This window comes from Daktulosphaira vitifoliae, unplaced genomic scaffold (genome assembly GCF_025091365.1).
Source record: "Daktulosphaira vitifoliae isolate Bord-2020 unplaced genomic scaffold, ASM2509136v1 Scaffold_1, whole genome shotgun sequence".
Classification (NCBI taxonomy): Eukaryota; Metazoa; Arthropoda; class Insecta; order Hemiptera; family Phylloxeridae; genus Daktulosphaira; species Daktulosphaira vitifoliae.
The window spans coordinates 76,054,924-76,077,776 of record NW_026099572.1 but is presented as its reverse complement, the minus strand read 5'-3'; the positions used below and the strand labels follow the sequence as shown (position 1 = coordinate 76,077,776).

Here is a 22,853-nt window from a genome sequence, read left to right as displayed (position 1 = left end):
AGAAAATACACGGGATTATTTTGTTAAGCTGTTATTTTTATTCTTTATTTCACTGTCACAAAAATTATTTTTCAGATGTTATGTCAAATATGCTGATATTCTACATTTTTACTCCGTTTTTTACGAATAAATATGATTATATTTTTATTTGACTTTGATATTTTAAACAAAGTACAGCATAACGTACCCCATACAGTTTTTTTAACGTAGAAGACATGCATTTTATTATTGTTTATTTTCAATATACTATAGTTATATCGCCAAGATAAATGTTATATTTCTTTCGGTGTTTATAAAGAGAAAAATAAACAGTTAAACTACATTATATTTTAATTAATTTAAATGTCAAATTTGAGTATATAAATAAATAAAATAAGATTATTGAAATAATACATCTAATTCATTTATTTAATTATTCTTTAATATACAATGTCATTTGGTTATTTATAAAAACGTATTATTTTTAATGAACAGTTATTTGTTACCATGTAAAATTTAATTTTTTTGTTGATTTCTTAATTACTGGCAGACTGTACGTTACCGTGGGAAGTATAATAGCATTGTTTACTGTGGACATTTTTGTATCACTTGTTTAAATTCATACTGGTGATTGAATAATTAGCAAATTTCATTTGATGTTTTATGTTTACGTCTGATTAATAAATGTGCTGTGATTTTTTATTCAGTTTGCGTGATTTTAATTTTGTCACTACACTATATTTTAGTAAGCCACTCACGTCATTTTAACCTCAATTTTGATTTCGTTTTTCAGTATTATTACAATATAAGAGGGTAATAATTACCAGCAACGGATTAAATGTTAACTGATGTTGTTACTCATAATAATTCAAAGAATTCAAACGTTTGTTATTAAAATGATAAGAAAAAAATTAATTATAAATACTTTGAATTCGTTGGATAATAAAAGAACAATTATCATTGTGTGTAACAGTTTCAATGTTTTAATATGTAATTAAAAATGGCGAAAGGGATTTTTAGTGCAACTCGTAGATTAAGAATTACGCTCTAACGCTTTTGTAGGTCAGAAAATTAACAATAATGAAAGTATGCCGCTATCTATATTCATATAATTTCGGGTTTTCTCGTTGTAACGATGGCACTATATTCTTCACTTTATATTTTAACTAACAATTCAAAATTATTTATTATTACAGTGTAAATATAATTAATTTTTTATTTATTTTAATATCGTCTAATTAATTAATGATTAAAAATGAATGTCTTAATCAATTTTTAATGACACGAATGAAAACAAATCAACTAACTTAAAAAGAGTCAGCACAAACAGTATTAATAATGCTAAAGTGAATGCAGGATTTATTTTCTAGTTGGCATGAAGTCCGACATTATTCAATTTGCATTTCATATAACTTAAGCTCATAAATTTTCCTAAAATCCAAGCTTACCGCCAAGGTAATATAATATATAATATACTTTAAAAAAGGTTATATTTTTTAAAGCCTTCTTAGAAATTCTTCAAGAAAACGAGTTCAAATTAATGTGGTTAAGACACTTACAAAATCTAATTTTAGTCGTACTCATATAATTATTTATGTTTAATTAAATTGTTGTACCACTTTCAATTAATAGTATACAAATAATCATACTATGTGATATTAATAAACAAAAAATCGGCGATTAATGTATCACCGATTTTTCTTTTACTGGTTATTCTTTTATAATACACAAGGTGTTCGCTAGGATTTAATATGTATAGAAACTTTTGTTCCAGAAAATAATTTGCGTTAAATATTTGCTAAATTATGTAATAAAGAAACGATGCTACAAGGATAATACAATGATGTATAACTAGAAAAATTAATTTTTTTCCACCTTAAAGAATATTTATAAATGTTAATATTTTTTTTACATTTTTGTGGGTGGTAATTTAGAGCTAGGAGCATCTACAGCATCCCATAACACATCTGTAGTTGCGCCGCTGCAAAATAAACTAGCCTAAATGATAAGTAGCGTATGCGTATTCGGTTTTGTCATATACTTAAATTTTCTGTATAATTGAATTTGAACTGAGTTTTGTGTAAGTAATATAATATTAATTTAATTAATTCTCAAAATATTGGAAATTTAATTAAGTGGTGTAGTTTAATTTATATAAATTCATTAACATTATAGGAACTTAATAATAAATGAATAATAATTTCTGTAAACAATATATTAACATCTTTTACATAAATTTTTTTTGGTTGATTTTTTTATTTATATTATGTAGAAAGTAGAGACATTTTGACAGACATGAAATAAATAATTTGTAGACTTTTTAGGTAATTTCTAACAGCCCGCCCTCCCACCTGTTTCAGCATTCGTATGCGACCGGTTTTGTCATTACCTTCTACGTAACCATCGTCCCTTCTGCGACGAACATCCCCATCAATACATTTCCGTTTAGTTTTTTTACTATGTGAGTCTTTTTTTTTATCATATCTTCAATAACCAGTCGAATAATTAATATACCGTTCTACATATTTTCTTATAACTGCCATTTTTCAGAGTAATTTCAAATGGGAAATTCCCATAGTTAGAATTTGTGCTATGATTTTTGTTGACCAACCAGGACATTAAGTTTTATAAGAATTCATAAATTTATGTAACCTCACCAAATATATAAGTTTATTTTTATTTCATAAAATACACGCCGCCATATTTACACTAAGTCAGTCTAATGATTAAGAACATACATCCACACTAATCAATAAATCATCTCAGCCTTTCTCATTTAATCATATTCAATTCACCACCGATATGTCAGATAAGATTAATTATAAAATTACATTCGTTTTATTGATTTAACTATTGATATTTAATATTTTAAATTAAACTCTACCTCATCTATTTAAGATTTACATTCATAGAACATTACAATGTACTCTTTATTACATTTATTCTCCTTAAATAGGTTTTTCTAATTTTCACTCCCATTTTTTCTCTCTTTTATGAAATATATAAGCAATAGCATTAATTTAGTCGTACATTCTTTTTAATTATAAAAACATTGCAAAGTATTGTACCTTACGATACTTATAAGGATTTCAAAAGTGTATTATTTCATTTTAACATAAAATTGACTCATTCTCAACCAATTCTTTACCTGCGATTAGTTAGATCTCTTGACATCTATGAATTTATAACACTTATTCTATAAATAAATCTAAAATGTAAGAATATCCCTGAACGAAAGAGCCTACGCTCTTTCTTTTGGCTAGTCGAATCACGTATAAACGGCAGAATTTTATTATGATAAGCCGATTTTATCTTTCCGATTCTTATCCGTATGTGTTTATACGTTATATATACATAAATATGTGTATTACGTATAAATTCTAAATTGGTTTTTTTCTCCATCATCATTATCACCTTTTTCAACTTTTTCTCAAAATAGCATACTCTTGTTTTATTTTACCTATTTCTCTACTATAGTAACTACACCGGAGTACCCTTAACACTTTATTAGTACATCAAGTTTTATAACTACAACAAACTTTATATTTCATAAAACTAATTATAATTTATTATTATTGAATTCATATCCTCCATAAAGATAGTACTCGATGATAAAATACCTGTGACAATTTTTTATAGTGAAGTTCAGATATAATATTTAAGCTCCAGAAATAATAAATACTTTAACTCCCGCACCCTTATTATTTAATTTTTAAATCTGTTTTTAAAATACATTAAAAATGATTAAATTCAAGACCTAAATGTAAAGGTTATAATCGTAGGTAACATATATACTATTGACTGTTGTTGTTTGACCTTATTGGTCTTTTTGGTGTCCGTCATTTGGGTGAGGTTGTTTAACAATAGCAACCAAAGGTCTAGGTGTCGGCTAAAGAAGCAAATCATCAGTCAAATGCGACGTTTTAATATCGTGCGGAAATCCATTAATATTAACTATGGATGAAGGGTTCAGTCTGACAAGTGAATAAGAAACGAAAAATATTATCACAAGTATCAAGGGAAAATATGATGATTCTTGGAATTGATTAAAATAAAATAAAATAATTAGTGACGCTTGATTGACGTTTACAGTTGAATTAATAATAATGGCATGACACCTTATGAAAACTACCTTTACGTTTTATGGACTTGGACATTTTTACCTCCTTCAATCATCGAATAAAACACGAATACATTTTAAAACATCTTAAGCAAACAAACATTTTATATGGTAAAAAGTTATTGTGTTTGTGTAGCACACCATAGAATATTAATTGGTTTTTCATTAATTTAAGGAATTACTATACTATTATTGTATTTTGTAACAAATTACAAGGTCCTGGCCAAGAAATTTGAAATTCATGTATTTATTATTAACTGCTTTGTAAAAAAAAAAAATTATATTTACAGAAATCTCGTCAGTTTTCCATATCAAAACTTAAATTTTAAATGATTTCTTACAAAAAAAAAATTTCAAATGTATATTTTTAAAGAATTATAATTTACGACCTGTAGAGCATAATTATCATGTGATGAAAATTATTTATAATATAAAGTGATCATTTATCATAAATCACTCGATTACTCACAAAATAAGTATAACATTTAAATAAAATTGTTTTTTTTTTTTAATTTCATAATTATTGATTTATCAATTATTAATTACTGTTTAGGACCATCCCTTATAACTTATAGGGGTGTGAACTTTCTTTTTATGAAAACATACATATTTAACTAACTTATAAAATTGAAAATGAACAAATTAAGATAATGACTGACCAATAACAACTTTTGGACCAGTATAAGATAAGGTTAACATTGTTAGACGGGAGGATGAATATCTAGTGATAAAAATAGCAGCACCCGCATCTCAATCATTACTTGAAATATTAATAACCTTCTGAAATACCGGTCCTAATTAAAGTTGTTTTTGACCAGTCATTTTCTTATTTAAATTATTTTCTATTTTATAAATTAGTTAAATAAATAGTGTTCAGTAAGCAAGGAAACGGGTTTCTATAATTCTCATCGTTTATAACAATTGACCTGTTTCCTTGCTTACAAAACACCTTGTATATATTGCCTTTTGAAAAAATTAAGTTGATAGCACTTTATGTTTTAAGGGATGATTCTAAAAAGTAATTATTAGCTGGATAAGCCAAGAAATATGTGCGACTAAAATAAATCAATTTTCTTTCGAATGATTGAGTGGTTTATAATAATAAACCGATCATTCTGTATATTATAGGTTAACTAAAAAATAAAATATAATTATCTGAATCTTCGATAAACCTCTTTTTGGGGGTAAGGGGGGCGTAATTCTAGTATTTTTGGGGGCTAAATGAACGTAAGTCATTTTGTTGGACATAAAATACTATTAACAGAAACAATTTGTTTTGAAGATCTTCAAAATAATTAATTTTAAAGTTTTTAAGTTTTACTTGAGTGCAACTAAATAATTACTGTAGTTTTTATTTCTTCAAAAACTTATCTGTCATAATATTGCTACAAATCAGGTTGAGTAACTTTGCTTAAAATATTACTCATGTAATGAACTTTTATAATTATTATGGATTTCGGTCGGGATTTTCGTGATTATTAGAATACATTACTTACTAAAAACAAATGTTGAAACTTACCGATTACAGACAAATTGTAGCGAAAACTTCTCGTTGCAGAGTTTCTAAAGTCAACCCGACATCTGTAAATTCCTTCATCATGTCGACTCACTTCATCTACATTCAAACATGCAGGTTCAGTGACGGTTCGAAAGGTAGCACGGCTGCCAAACACTTCTGGTGCTGAATAATGACGAGCCTTATTTAATGGCATTCCTCGGACATCAAAGCTGTGAAAATAAAAAACAGTACTAGTCAGTTAAATGTATTTACTTAAGACGGTGATGTTTAATTTTATTATTTATTTCAGGCATATAAAAATATATTAAATTTATTTAATATATTTTAAACTTATTAAAATTAAAGTTAAAGTAATAATAATAAAGTTTTATTAAAAATAGTACTCATTAAAAAAATTGTTTTTTTTTATAAGTTTATGGCGCACGGTTCATCAATTGGATAATATACTATCATTATAATAAAATCTAACCCATTGGTTGGGCTATTATCTGAAATTTAATTGAACTCTTTAGTCATCATACTTTTCGAGAGTAAATGTTTTTTAGGATAAGAAAAGATTATGAGGCTTGGTGGTATGGTCGTAAATTTTCCAGACCAATTAACAGATAAAACTGCTAGAGTTGGGTTTGCATGTTAATACAGTTGCCGGGCGTTAATAATTAGTTGTAGGTCTTCGCGAGAGGAAGGACAGATATGTACTGAGCATAGGGTCGAGCAACGGTTTTTTCCACTCGTTGCATTTACTACCGCTTTTCGGTACCGAGTATTGGTTTTTAATTTGCCCCTAAAAGCCAAAGGACGCTAGAAAAATATAAAACGCAGTAAAATGATTACTCAGGCAAAGGTTACCAACGTTTAGACACAACTAACTCTAATATAAGTGATTATTAGATGTATCAATTTATATATAGATTTGAATACTATAACAATAAATAATTAGAAAATATTAATAAATCTAAAATTTTAAATTATAAACCAAATTTCTAAGTATTAATATTTAATTGAAGTAGTTATATCATTTTTAAACTAGCAGCTGAACAAAGCGACGACTGAGTAGTACCATACCACGCCCCTTTTTCCTCTATCATAAATATTATCTCTTAATTATTTTATTCAGGATAAACTAATATTTACAAAAACATCAATTAGTATCAAGTAAAAATAAAACCATTGGTTTTTAGTAGAAACTTCGGCGTAACATAAATGTTTAATTTTTTTAATTGTTTTACTATTTATCATAATTAGATAAAAAAAAAAACATTGTATTAGAAGACACATTTATACATTTTTTTAGCTGCTATAATACTACATATAATAATTATAGGTANATTGTATTAGAAGACACATTTATATATTTTTTTAGCTGCTATAATACTACATATAATAATTATAGGTACTAATTAAAAAATAAAATTCAAAATACCGACGGTGTTTTTTCGTCTTAACTAATGAACCATAATTAAATGAAAAGACAATGTTTGAAGTTTTTATGAACTCAGTCTGTGCATTAAATTGTGTATTTTTATAAAAAAACAAAACAAAAAAATAAACGTACAAAATAACGCATAGCAATATTAATTTTACATTAAAGCAGAACAAATTTTGCTTTGTCGTTCATAATCCTATTATATTAAATACAATTCTTTTATATTTATGCTGAAAAATATGAAGAAATAAGGGTCAAATGCAGTTTTTAGCTATTTCACATTAAATTGTTACTACCCTAATTTGAATTGTATGACCTTTTTTACGTTATAGTTGTTAAATCTTGACCCTAGACTATTTTTATTACGCGTGAAATGTTGTCCTTGTTTTATAAAATAATAAAGTAACTTGATACGACATAATATTCATCAACATAACATATACTTAGATAAACTTGTACTCTTCTATTTTTTTATTATACTTAGCACTGAGGCATATATCAATGTCATACATTCAATTTGTCAAGCTTGAAACAATCTGTTAACTTTGATAAATTAACAGTAGTGGTGCATTAATGTTCATGTTTCATTAACCATTATGTCATTAAATAGTACTTATAATATATAATTGTATAAGGTTTAAACAAACATTTTAAAGCCTTTTAGTGATTTTTTTTAATAAATTGTAAAATAACAAAATAATTATATTATTAAATGTAAACATAATCGCGTAATAGTTTGTTATAGTATTCTTGTCAGAAATTTTTAAAATGTGAATTTTACAGAAAAATTGAAGCAACATTTACAATTACACGAGTTTTGATAATATACACTAATCCGGATATCAAATTCGTGTTAAATATTTCTATATTTTGATAATTTAATTTTTGACATTTTATGAAAACACTTAGAACACATATAAGTCTTATAATCTATTTATGTCTGAACAATAATGTTGTCGTCTAAGGGTACGCCCAAAACTAACGGTTAACAAATTTTGTTTGTACTTGTATGGGTACAGTCATTGTGTATGATAGCTGTGAACACAGAACCGCCTAGAAAGCGCTGTTCTCTTCCAATGAATTAAATCCATTTGGAGAGTCTGCTTGAGACACTTTACCCGTAATTCAGTTACTTTAAATGTTTTCGTCGTTCAACTGTTCTATATATAAACATAACATAAAGCTATAGCTTTATGTTATCTAATTTACTTTAATCTAAAATATGTAGTCTTAAGGCAAGTCTTAGTCCTTTATCGAAATAAAACACTATTTTTGTTTAAATATTGGTTGACACGTGATAATTTTTTATGAAATAAATTGTCGTCATATATTTATTGGAAATAAATTTATCAATAAACAAATTAATTTTGTTTATGTCACAATTATAATGACATACATGTTAATGGAAAATCCAAATTTTTTCTTAAAACTCATTTTCATAGTTTTTAAGTCAATTAATTCAATTATTAAATATCTAAATTACCACTTACTCTTATCTTTTTTAATAAATATGTTGAAAAAATTGTCATTGAAAATTTTATGGGGTTTCTGAATTAATTAATATGGTACATTTGATTTTTATGTTATAACCATTATCGATTTGAAGCTAGAGAAAAATGTTAGCAATGAAAACAATTTTTTAAATCTGTTGTGTAATTTAAAAATATATCTATATATTTTTTAATTGCCCAATAATATATACTTATTAATAAATATTCTGTAGAATATTTATTCAAAAGTTATTATGGACTAAACATTTTCTTATGAAAAATATACAATAAATTAACAGTTAAAATAGACATTCTTTATTTATAAATGGAAAAATAAATAAATTATTCAATATGTTCAAAAATTTAAGAATATAGTAGATATGATGTAATTATATTAATTTAAAGGGGTAAAGTGTTTATTTAGCAATTCAATATTTATCTCAAAACGGTTTTCAATTATCAATATGAAATAGACGAATTAGTTCAAATAACCTGTACACGAAGTGAATAATCATGAAAATTTAATTTGTGTTATTATAATGAGAGTTTGGAACTTTATGCATTTATAAAGTTTATTTTAATCATCCCGAGTACATTAATGACTAATAGATATTTGTGTTTGTTTTCCTTAATACTAAATAATGTGTAATAATTAGTAGTTTAGTAATGGGAGGCGTTGAGAATTACTGTACTTTTAGAAGATAAAAATGTCCCTGTGGTACTCTTTATACCAATTGAAAATTTTTATGGAACTGGGTATCTCAAAAGTGGACTATACAAATTATATAATAACATAAAGTCCTGAATTTTAGTTATTATGCAAACACACACACTTATGTATGTATAAAATAGCAGTGGCCAAAATTCTCACAAGATATATCTAGACTGATTTTCTATATACATACAAACATTTAATAGACATATAAGATAACTAAGTGTTTTGTAATGGAATAATTTTGGCTGTTGTACAAAAGTTTTAGACGTTGTATATTTCACTCAGTCTGTTAAAAATTAAAATGTTTTCTATAAAAGTAAAATACATGGCAACTAATGAGTTTTAAATTTCTTTTGGTTACGTATTTTAAATGTACTTACATGTGGATTATCATTATACCATTGGTATACGAATAAAAGTGTTTTATTGCTCAATAGAAATATTTCGGTAAAATAAAGAAAACTTAAGTATTTGGTATAAAATAGGACTCAAAATGTCCATTATGCCTCTAAAGAAATTACTTCCATATTAGAAGTTATTAAGGTTTAAATTACTAGACGTTAATGATAATTGAAAAAAAGTTAAATAATTACTTTCATTCGTTAAACATAAAATTCTTATTTTTGAAAGTAAAAAATGTATAATATTCAAACTAAAAATGTTTAAAAAAATTGATTAAAAAAAACCTTCAATATAATGTTAAAACAATATCTGCTAACTTGAGGCGATAATTTTGTTTCTTTTATTGTCATTCTATGAAATGTTTGTAATATAAACTTTATATCTATAAAGTTGAGTTATATTTTATTTAAAACGATGGAATTTTTTGTTATCGATGCTTGTTAACTTATACAATTTTGTTTTATTACTTTTAATGGTTCAGCGAATTTCAAAATTTTCTTTATAATGTTTTTATTGATTTAGGAGAAAGTAACCGTTTATGTCATAAATTAGGAAGTAATTGATATTAAAATGATATGAAACTGCTTAGCTATTATTGTGCATGTTTGCACTTTGTATAAAAGGTGAAGTGACCCGGTTATAATTGAGAACATACTTGTTAGCTAATTGGTGTATATAAAACATTTATTTTGAAAACTCGAGTTGGGAGATACCAATGTTGTCCTCTATTTGAATATTTAGCTATATTTAATTGCAGTTGAAAAGTGAGAACCTGTATGTCTATTTCGTTCACTGAGTAATTATCTATTGTTCATATAACCCTTTAAACAATGGCAGACAATTTTCAATCGTAGTTAGTTGTCAAAACAATTTTGAAACTATATTATTTAACTTTTATTAATAATTTGATATTATTTAAAGTGATAAAAATTGTGGTTACTATTGTAGTCAAACAATGTTTAGAAATGCGTATGATATCATTATAAATGTTTAATGCGTTTACTACAGATAGTGCTGTAAATTCGGAATTTCTCTGATCGCCGGAATATACTATAAAAAATAGAAATTTAATAGAACAAACGTATACAATTATTTTTATGATAATTTAAAAAATAGTTTATTGTTAGTAATATTACCGTCAGTCATATTTGAGTCCGAATTTATGTGCATATAAAAATTTCAAAATTATATTATTCAAATTAATAAAACATGTATCAAATATTTGTTTTCGACTGATAATACTTTATGGATTTATATGTAAAAAACATTACTAAACATAGATTCTACTGATAAAATTAAAGCTATTTATTAAGAATTATATCCAATATTTTAAGAGTGAATTCATAACCCTTTATATTTTATTCTAACTTCATTATAATCGGTTTATATTTATTATTATTGGATAGCAAATACGTTCTATATAAGGAAGTCTGATTTTCTTATTTATCGTGTTACTTTTTATACCTTGACAAAAAAAGACAACTAAATACCTAATATAAATATATATACGAAAATTATTCCCTATTATTTAAAATTAAATTAGAGGTGATTAAATAAAGACAATAGTAAATTGATAGTTCTTAAATTAAAATGTCAATCTTTTCCGAAATGTCTGGACACTACTGCAGAAATGTCTGTAGTATTTAATTTTTATAAATTTTACAACACTATCTATAAACTGAAAGAACGTAGAATAAGGAGTTTAGTGATGTTTTTTACTTAAGTTTTTAAGAGATTATAATCACCTGCGTATTAGGTAACCATAAAGCAATACTGATGGGTGATGCACACTACAGTCTAGAAATCAATCTTAGCTGTGAAAAGTGATTGACATTGTATTGAGGTCGTTGTCGAAACAAACTAAAGATGGATTATAAACACCCAGGTTAGGAGCAGGAAAAACTATAATGGAAGGCCGACAAACGAGTTCCTTTCACACCTCAGGCAAAACCTAAAAGGACCCTGGAGACGAAACTCTACTAAAAATTGTATTTGTTGTAACTAGGAAGTATTAGCAGTAGAAGCAATAGAAGTAATAGTTATAGTTGTGGTGACGATCAGAAGAAAACGAAAAAAGAAGGCAAGAAGAAATGGCAAATTGGAAAACCTTTTTGCGTTTCCACCATTCACAGCCGTCTACAAGTAACCCTTGAGAGACGACCATTAAGGTGCAAGTAAAGAAACACACAGACGCACATGTCGGCAGCAATTTTGTAATGTTATCGTTAGCAAAAGTGTTCATGTTTTACTTTTTCTTTCTGTTTTTCTTGAATATACGATCGTACTAGTGTCTACTTTAAATACCAAGTTCTCTTTAGTACTTGTTAATAGACTGATTTAAAAATAATATAACAGGAAAATGTCAGGTAATAGAATATGCAATTAAACTTTTAATTTGAAATTCTAAGTTAAAAATTTGCAATTTAAACAATTGTCCAATTTTAATTAAAAAAATTTTTTTTTTATTTTTGATATATAAAAAAACGCATTAAATAATTATAATTTAAGAAAAGAATATACAGAAAAGCATTTTATAATAATAATTTTCTGTATAAGAAAAATAATCGTAGTATTATCAAATTCTATAGAGTATTTTAATTTTTAAAATTAAGTTAAGAACATATTTCAAATAATAAAATATACTCTAATAATATTCAACATTTTATTCATTTAAAATTAAAGAAGGTCTTGCTGAATATTCAGTTTTAAAATATACAGGGTGATTTTTTTATCATAATCCACTCAATTACTTACAGAATAATAATAATTTTAAAAAAATTTTTTATTACTATCTTTAGTTACACATTATTCTTGAATTATTAACTATGCAATACTTTTTAAGTTCATCCCTTATGCCTGGTAAGGGTGTCAACTTTGTTTTTTTAAATGGTAACACGTATTTTTAATACGTTTGAGTTTTTAATTCAATAGTAAATGGCATTTGAATTTTTAATGAAACTTAATTTGTTTATTAAATATAAACGTTTTAAGTTTCAAATTTTTGAGTTAATATATAGGTATAATACACAAGGGATTACAAATACTGGTAGCTAATTGATTTTTTATGACATCGATATTAGCAGGTTCACAGCATTGTCATTATCAATGATAGTATGGTACATTGTTGTGAGTTTATAAATACACTAACTGACAATACAAAAAGTATATCTATTGATAATCATAATTGATGATAAACAATCCGTGACTGTGATAGCAATATCATAAAAAACCAATTAGCTACCTGTATTTGTAATCCCTTGTGTATTATACCTAAATTTTAACTCGAAAATTTGAAACTTTAAATGTTTATATCTAATAAACAAATAAAGTTATACTAAAAATTCAAATACTATTCACTATTAAATTAAAAACTCAAACATTTTATTAAAATTAAAAACATGTGTTACCATTTAAAAAAACAAACACCCTTACCAGGCATAAGGGATGAACTTAAAAAGTATTACATAGTTAATAATTCAAGAATAATGTGTAACTAAAGAAAATAATAAAAAAAAATGTTTAAATTAATATTATTCTGTAAGTAATTGAGTGGATTATGATAAAAAAAACACCCTGTATAATTACAACTACACAAGCCACTTGTGTTGTTCGATCGGGAATGTGTTGAACCATTGTTTGCAAGTATAGAAGTTCAAATTCATTTTGCCGAGTTGTTCAAATTATACCGCTCACTTTAATACAATAATTAATATTTTTAATTGAGAGACGCTAAAAATAAAAATAATAATAATAGGGTATTATATGCATTTATAAATTTTGTTTGAGCCACGTTGAAGAATCATAAGTTTGTGCAACTTTGTTATTGTAATATATTGTAGTGTAGAATTTTTTTCTTAATAGGGGGGTAATCTCCCAATCATTTAAAACTATAACCATTGTATAGACACATTACTAAGTTTTCAAGTCAACTAATAAAAATTTGTAGTGTTTGTAATTTATTCTAATAACGTGTTCAGAACAAGTAACAAAATTTACAATTGTGTGTAATTACTAGCCTTAATAATAATGATAATTAAATAGCGTGGTTGTTTTTTTTGACCGACACCAAGAAATTGGAACTAAGGCTAGGACAAAGAGAAGTGTAGTTGTTTTTTTTTAATTTAAAATGTATTTAACAAATGTTGTATTATAAGCAGTTTTTTTTTTTTTGACAACTATTTGAATTGTTTTTAATGCGTTGTTATTCGAGACGATTATTAAATCTATAATTAATCATCCATTATTAAGTTTTCATATAATTTTTTCTTATCAGTGTCATATTCTATTTTAGCAATTGGAAATGTCCACCAGCCATTATAAATTGTTTTTATTTGTGTTGTTATGATAACACAGCTGAGGTCAGCTGCTTAAAGGGAGTTTTTATTATTATTTTATACATACTAAGAACGACCACCCTTTGCTGGCATTAATCGTTTTCAGTATAATGACGGGGTCCGTAGACGGGTAGTAATGCTACCTCCATTGCCTAGAAAAGGAATTGCAGAACTCCTATTATACCGTCAACATATTTAATTGCTAGCCCCTCGCTACTTTTACTTACCCATTTTGTTGAAACGCTATTGCCTCTGGGGTGTACATAACCACCGTCTCATCATGCGAAAAGAGACCCTTCCGAAATTTCCTTACTGCCAACATTATATCCCTTTACGTTACACTTTTGGTCTTATAATTCAATTATTGTTACAAACAGACCGTTACGCTGTATGAGAATGAGTAAAGCTGAGTGAACGGGTATGGATAGTATTGCTCTCCAATTGTATTTGTATGATTACATCGTAATGAAATAATTTGAGTATTTGCATTTGATTATCTACAAATCTAGTAAATAAACGGAAATTTGTCTGTTCGGAACACGTATAAATCAACTACTATTTAATTCCTATACCCATTTCTGAATAGATGTTCTGGTTTATATAGCATTTTTAGTTTTATTAAGAGGCTTAAAAACAACAAAGCTCCAGGAAAGATCAGCATAGTGGTGGAAATATTGAAGAAAGTGGGTACAGTGTTGACGGGCAAAATTGTAGAAGTTATTAAAACTATATGGAAAACTAAACTATTGCAGATTAATGAGAAACTACAGTCGTATATCTAATACTTAGAAAGGGAAATTCCTCTAAAACAGAGAACTATTGAGTATCTTTACAATACTTAATATAAAATTTTGATATCACTGATATTCAAAAAAAAATACACTCGTAATAGTTGAGAATTGGCAATTTGGGTTTAGAAGTTAAAAATTCACAACATAACAAATCTTAGTACTAAGATAAATAGTATCAAATTATTACGAATTCGGGAAAGACTCGCATCTAGTCTTTGTAGATTGTAAACAGGCGTATGATAGTATAGACTAGTGAGAAGACTTTAAATAGCACTGGTGATTTTGGGAATACCCAAAAAATATTTTGCAAATTATCTAAGATTCTATAGAAGTAAAGTACAGCCTAAACCAAGAAGACGCCTTTTCACCCGCATTATTTAACTTACCTATTGAGTTAACGTAATTGCCAAAGATTTGTATATGATAGATCAGAATGTAATCTTACAGCAGCGTATTAGAGAGATAGATGGAGAGAGATTCTGATAGCAGTGTTTATCCTAAAAAAATTTTTAAGCTGATAAAGAAAAAGAAGAAAATTACATATTTATTACCTTCATACGAGTAGCGATTAATTTTAACTTTAACCTATGAAAAATATTGATTTTTATATTTTAATTTTCCTTTTTAATTGTGCTAGCTTTGAGTTTAACAGATTAAAATTTTTTAGAAATATAATGTTTTTTAAATAATATTTGAAATGTAAAATTTTGATTNTAGAAATATAATGTTTTTTAAATAATATTTGAAACGTAAAATTTTGATTTGTATTTATATAGGAACTTAATATACAATTGAGTAATATTAGATATATTTGAGAATATGTAAAAATAAATATAATAATTAAAAGTGGTTTAAAAACAAAATCATAATGAAGTTAAAATTTATAAAAAATTAAAATGTTAACAAAGTATATATAAAAATTATAAGGTGGCTGGTTACCCATTCTTTAAACTGATTTGTTCATTATTTTAAATCAAGAATATAAAACAGTATTTTAATAGAACAGAAGGAAAATAAAGAGCCCAAGGCTGATAAAATCCTTGATATACTAGTGAGTTAATGATATTATATTTAGCATATTTTCATATTCCATTTCTGAAGATGGTGTCTGAATATATTTTATTTTTATACTTAACAGTGACAGTTTATAGAACTTGGAGAATATGGAGTAGTGGTTTTTTACCATTATCAATAATTTAATTATAATTTAATTTTGGAAATATATAGAAAATAACTCTTTTTGCTCTGTGTTGGTGAAGTATGCCAAATTTTTGACAAATAATTTACATGCACTTTAAATATTATTGTTACCATTAAGACATTTTATTGGCAAAATGTAAACATTACAAATTTAATTTTAATAATAAAATATATTTCTTAAAAAATATTTTTGTTTTATTTACGTCTTATTGAAAAGAAGGTAGAGGGAAAATGTATTAAAAAATAATAATTATCATGAACTAATTATTTCTAAGTCATTAAAAAAAATGGATTTTAATAGTATTAATAAATTTTAATATTTTTTACTCGCACTCTTTGGAATTTGGTACCGGTGTAGTAACACAGAGTTTTTCTTTGTTATTCGATTTGTTTAAATTAAAAAACTGTCGATGAAATAATAATATATCTCTACTTGTATGCTTATTGTTTTTAACTAGACATTGTTGTGTTTCAATTAGCACATGTACTTTTATTAATTTTTTTTTTTATAATCATTTTTATATCCTATACCCAAATTTAATTGCAGTTTAGGTTATATATTTATGGATGTGTATAAGTACATAATATGTTTGTACGAGCGAATGGTTTAATAATAATTAATTAAAACGATAGCGGTCAACGCAACCTTTTTGTATAATACAACGACTAACTATAAACACACATTCAAGTTTGCGTATATGCAAATACACATATTCATAAATATATAATATATTATTATTATTATTATTATGATTCCCACTATATAGAGTGTTTTTATCTTACATTCCACTACCGACACAGCATGATTTACCTGCGTGTCTCTATGTATACCAGATATTACCGACAATTAATTTGCTTATTACTATTCTACAAATCATTGTACTCATATGAACTCTTTAAAGCTCATTTTAACATTCATCGATTAATAAATGTTGCTTAATATTATATTACGTTATTTAAATATTATACATAAAACACAATAAGAGTTTAATGAACTAGAAACTCATGATGGAAAATAATAAAAATATTTAAAATTAATGAAAATTAAGCTAAATCACTAATCTTCTATTCAAATTACTAACTCAAGAATAATATTATCCATAATATGTAGAGTATTATTTTATAGTATAATATCAAAATGTTAATTATTAAAAAAAATATTTTTCAAATATGTAAACAAAATGAAATAGTGAAAGTTTAACTTATTTTAGACATTTTGGTATAGTAAGAAAAAATGATTTTAGTATTCATGTCATCGACTTTCAACAAAACAGGTTCAATATCAACATAAACTAATAAATTGGTAAGATATAATAATACAATGTATCATATAATATATATCTATGTGATAAGAAATGATCATATAATAATTACAAAATACTTTTTTGTCAATATACTTTATAAAAATTAATTTCAAGGTATACAATAGTTATTGATAACTGTTAGTTTCAATTTACTTCTTTATATTTGTATAATTAATTTTTTAGTTTTATTTCTATTATATAAAATTTATATGGATAGAAATTTATTTTTCGTTAATTTTGTTTAATTTAACTATTTTATTGATTCTGATTTGTATTAGCCATATTAGTTAAAGCAGAGTTTGGTTTAATCGAGTCGAAAAAAATTGTATTGCTTGTACAAAAAACAAACATGACTAGAGAATCTTTAAGCCTTTCAATGAACTAATGAAATTTTTTTAGTATAATCTGAAAATTAAAGGTTAGATTTTATATCGATTTATCACGCGTATATTTAGTAAACCTATTTATTAAACGTCGCATTTATTTGTTTCCTCTTCAAAGTATGAAATTCAATATTATATTCCGACAGTAGTTTATAGTTCTAAAGTACACTGTATTTTAGAACGAAAATTCTTCACTAAATAATCAAAACAAAAGTTCTAGGATTTTAGACGTTATAAAATATATAAAATAAGGGTTCAACTATTAACGAAACAACTGTCAAAAAGTTTTACTATAAAATATTTAACTAAACAACTTTGTCATTTTTTAAAGAGAATATTTAATGAATGATTATATTATTTCTAATTGATCAATTTTTTTATCATTTAGTTTTTTATAAAAGTATGTGTTGTTTATCTGTTTATTTAAATTATCGTATGATATAAAAATGTTAACTCAGTAAAACGTTATATATGCATTTCAAATTAACTTTTGACAGGAATTCTTGTGAAAATTCATTGACTTTATAAAATAATTTTTTTTTTCATTCGCAAAAATATGTTTAAAATTTAAGTATTATATTTAAATGTAGTTTAGTTGTTAAAATTTAAAATAATATAATTTTAATAGTAATATTCCGAGTATTAATGTTGTTAAGAAAATGCCAAATTCTATAATTATTATGGTGTCTGTTAAATAATCATTGTTAAAATTGTATACCAATACTATTTTGTGCAGATATAAAGTACAGATATTTTTGACATTTTTCATGGATTTTAAAATCATACAGACATTATGATATAATATGTTTAACTTATCTTTAAAATTAGATAGAAATAATAAAATAAACTTGATTAGAGTTGTAACCCTATAATGAACAAAACATTGGTGGTTATGTTCGAATAAAAATTGTGACATGCAAGGTCATAAATTACTAAAAATAAAATTTTGAGAAAATTCTCATAAAATAATTTAAGCTAATAAAGTAATTATGCGACAAAACACTTGAAAATTATGTGGATAGATTTTATTTCTCATATAGAATTAAATTATTAAAATTCTTTTCAGCCTTAATGAATTATAATTATCACTCTAATGACCTGTAATTATGTATATTATTAAAAGCTGTTCAATAATTAATCACATATGTTTTTAAATTTTTTTTCTTGAATTTTGTACTATAAAATATTTTACCTTTGAATAATAAATACATTATTCATGATCTATTTTCTTAAAAAAATGAATAGGGTTGATTACTATCTTGTGCTACTAATGGAGTAATATCTGCAGGCGTATTGGAACTTCGAAAAGTCAGCGTTACACTTGCTGTTGATAACGACATGGGATTCGTTGTTGAAGATTTACTTCTGCCTACACTATCACGGTCACCACGATTTTTGCTATTCATTGACGTTTCCATTTCGACATCCAGTCGGTTTGTAAATGTTTTTAAAAATGCAATAGCGCGGTTTGGTTCGGGGAAAACTGGACCTAGGAATTGTAACCACGCTCGGTTTTTAATAACAGCGTTTTTATAATCCTCTTGCGAAATGCGATTATCTTGATCCATGTCCAACTCTACCATCATTAGCTCTACAAATTCTTTATCGAAGTCTTCACTGTAATGTTTCTTACTGGTTTGTAAACTGTGAGACTTTATCACTGACAGTACGTCTTCCTTCTTTATGTAATTTGGTAGTCTCAATACTTCCGTGTACACTTTAAAGCAAAATTCTATTTTATCGTTGAGCGAACCTTTCAATAATAACGACATTAGTCGAACAAATTCCGGCCCATTAAGATATTTAGAATTATAAGTCACGTACTGATGAAACATGGCATTTACCACGACCGAATCTTTGACATCTAAAAAATAATTCATGAACTCTGCAAAACATAGTGAATCCATTTTCCTGTTACGTTTCTTCGTTATCATATAATGAATACTCAACAATCTCATTACTTCAGTTTGATTAAAATGCGTTATGTCACTCAGATAAATTTTTATTTTAGAATATCTATGTTGCAATCTGATGTCCTCAGCTACCGTTAAACATCCATTTAACTGCATAAATGGCATTCTATGTGTATATTATAACTTCACAAAATGTTGTTAAGAATAAATGTCAACACCTTTAATTAAAAATGATTTTAAAACGTTTGAAATATTTCATTTTTTATTTAGTAACAACTATTAGAACGTTGTTTGAAACACGACAGCTGTTATTATTCAATTGTCAAGTAATTATTACTGTTAAACACGCATGAAAAATAAACAACGAATAATGATAAAATATTTAATTTTTAGTATCCTAATTAAATTATATAATTTTAATGAAATATATTATTATATTGTTTCGCTAACCCTAACATTTATCAGAATACTACATTTTTTTTTTACAATAATATTATTTTCGTTTAAGATTAATCAAATTAAATATAAAATAAATAATAGATACATAAATACACGTATTTATAACCCATACATACATATTGCTCTCTAATTAGATCTTTTCTATACATTATTTCCCTAAAAATGGTCAGCATTAACTGAGTTAAAAGGAAACATGGACTCGTATTGCGTTTTGATGAATAATGAGAGTTGATAATTCAATATATATGTCGATAAATTACTAAAATAGCTACAGGATATTTAAAATAGTATACCACATGCATAATTAAATACTTACCTATACAGCGGTACTCCGGAATCGTCTTTGAACCAGAACACCATGTAAACTTTATCTGCTGGATTAGATGACGACACATCACAGGGAAATTGTACACTTCGACCTTCCACGGCGTCTACCGGAACTAATGGCACCGTCACTATAAAACAAAATTACAGAATCCTCAAGTAACACTATGTATTTATTAATTGTTGAAAACTACTATTTAACTGATGATTGGAAAAATTTACTTCTCTAATATAATACGGTAAAGTAACTAAGTTAAGGGCAGCTTTTATTTAAAAAAGAACAACAGATAGTTCCGGTCTATTATGATAAATTCTATAACCTTAGATACACTGAATATTTATATACCTTCTTTTTTAAAAAATTGTTAGAATATAGGACTATGATAATATCTTGAATATAAATTTTTTTTATTATCAAAAGTATATATATATATAAAACATAATAACCATTTTATAGAAATATAATTAAAAATAATTTGGTAGCAAAATATTATCTTGATATTCTTGAGTACTTTATAATAAAAATGTACATTTTTTAGCGTTTATATTACAATAACAAATGTTGATTTAAGCTAATTAGGGAAAAATAGAAGTAATACAATTTTTATACATAAAATAAATGTTTTGAGTATAGAATTATTTTCCATAAAAATTGTTATCACTTAAATGAACGTCAATAACATTATTCAATAAAATTAATTACTGTTATTAGATAAAAACTTGTTATTTTTATACAAGCTCTTTTTGTCAGACATTTTAGCGTAATATTTTCTTAATTATATAGTTTAGGCAAATATAAATAATAAACCCATAATACTAAATAACTATTAAAAATATATAGAGTAATTTATTAATGTAGCTATAGTTACAGATTATAAACAAGATTTTATGATAAATAACAAAACCAACGATGTGGCGATAATCCTTTATTACTAAAGTCAAGTCCTTTCTCAAAAACATTTCTAGTCACCTATTACTAAAATCAAGTCCTTTCTCAAGCATCTCTAGTAATAATATTAAATAATTTACTTAAATTATGTACATTTAATCAAACGACGAACATTTTTATGGAAACATTTTATACTTGAACCAATATAAAATCTTTAAAGATTGTGTTACTTATAACTTCATGTTATTAGCTTAGACCAAAGTTTGATATTGTTTTATAAACACAAACAACTAAAATTTTTACAAATTTTAAAATTCATTACAATTTTAATTATGAAATAGTTATTTTAATTTTAATTTTTTATTATTTATATTTAAGATATTATTACAGTTGTGCACCCTTACAAGTTTTTAAAAAAGAAAGTAACTAAATATATTCAGTGGATCAAAAGTTACAGAATTTATCAGAACAGACTGGGGCACCCTGTATATATATATATATATACCGTTTGGACACATCTTTGAATTTTGACGAAACATAGTTTAGGAAAAGCTTCACGAGAGAAAGAGCGAATATTTTGTTCAAGCAAACCCGACAAAGTTTAGCGCCTTAAGTTTACTCAGTGGAAAACAAATAAAGAAATAGTTCGTCAAAAGTTTCTGTAATGAAACAGCTAAAATATAATATTATAACAGTGTTTTGTTGTACTTAAAACAGAGTAACAAAGTTTTCCTCTGAAGATTTTATAAGGTGCCAATAAGGGTCATGGTACCTGGTCACCGTATCTAAAAACAAGAAATTTATGCATCAAACCGTCGTAAAATTATTAATATTTTTTAACACGATGTTCATAACAGCAAAACTTTTATGTAAAAAAAATAATGTCATGACCTTTAATGAGTGGATCACACGAGGGTGCGAAACTTTTTTAATAATGCCGTTATGGACGGCGGAAATATTGTTCAGTAGGAAACGGTGAATAAAAGATCATACCGCTCATTTGTATAAATACAATACAAAACCATTTTTGTTATATAATGAATTCAATGAGTACAATAAATTCAGAGTGTTATATAAAGTAAAAACAAAAACCTTAACGTCTTTTGTTTTGTATTTAATCGAATAAAACTTATCAAACGTAGTTAGTTATCAAATTTAAGTTTCTTTAACTTGTATAGATATAATTTTAGTCATTAACGTTTTTTTAGTAAAAGAGTTTAATGTTCATTAAACAAATACCCATTAAAGTGGTCCAGAAATTTTAGACAAATATCAAGTTTTTTGTCAACTTTTATATTTTGTGTTACAAATATATTATTGGTAATAATTTTGATTTTATCAAAATAATCTATGTGAAATATCATCAAATTAAGTATCATTTGAATAAAAATTAGTTAATTACTATTTAACTAGTAATTATTTTATTTTAGTTCTTGGATCTACCCCTCATCACCGTTAATTACGGACCTAAATGTCTTGAATTAACTAGTATAAGCTAATGAAAGTACAAAATAAAATTATTAATCTAGTTTTTAATGTTAATCAAAAATTTTGTTAATTATAATAAAAAAATTATATATATATATATATAATTTCTTATTAAAA

The 22,853-nt window shown here is 25.4% G+C and overlaps 1 protein-coding gene across 2 annotated transcripts in view; it reads right to left on the bottom strand.

Moving 5' to 3' along the window:
- Nucleotides 1-22,853, bottom strand: part of LOC126897039 (nephrin) — a 163,421-nt gene that overhangs the window by 46,997 nt on the left and 93,571 nt on the right. For both annotated transcript variants that reach the window (XM_050670395.1, XM_050670396.1), the window contains exons 2-3: nucleotides 20,352-20,490; nucleotides 5,619-5,827 (exon numbers count right to left, since the gene is read on the bottom strand). In XM_050670395.1, coding sequence (XP_050526352.1) covers nucleotides 5,619-5,827; nucleotides 20,352-20,490 — 348 coding nt within the window. The remainder of the gene's footprint in view (nucleotides 1-5,618; nucleotides 5,828-20,351; nucleotides 20,491-22,853) is intronic.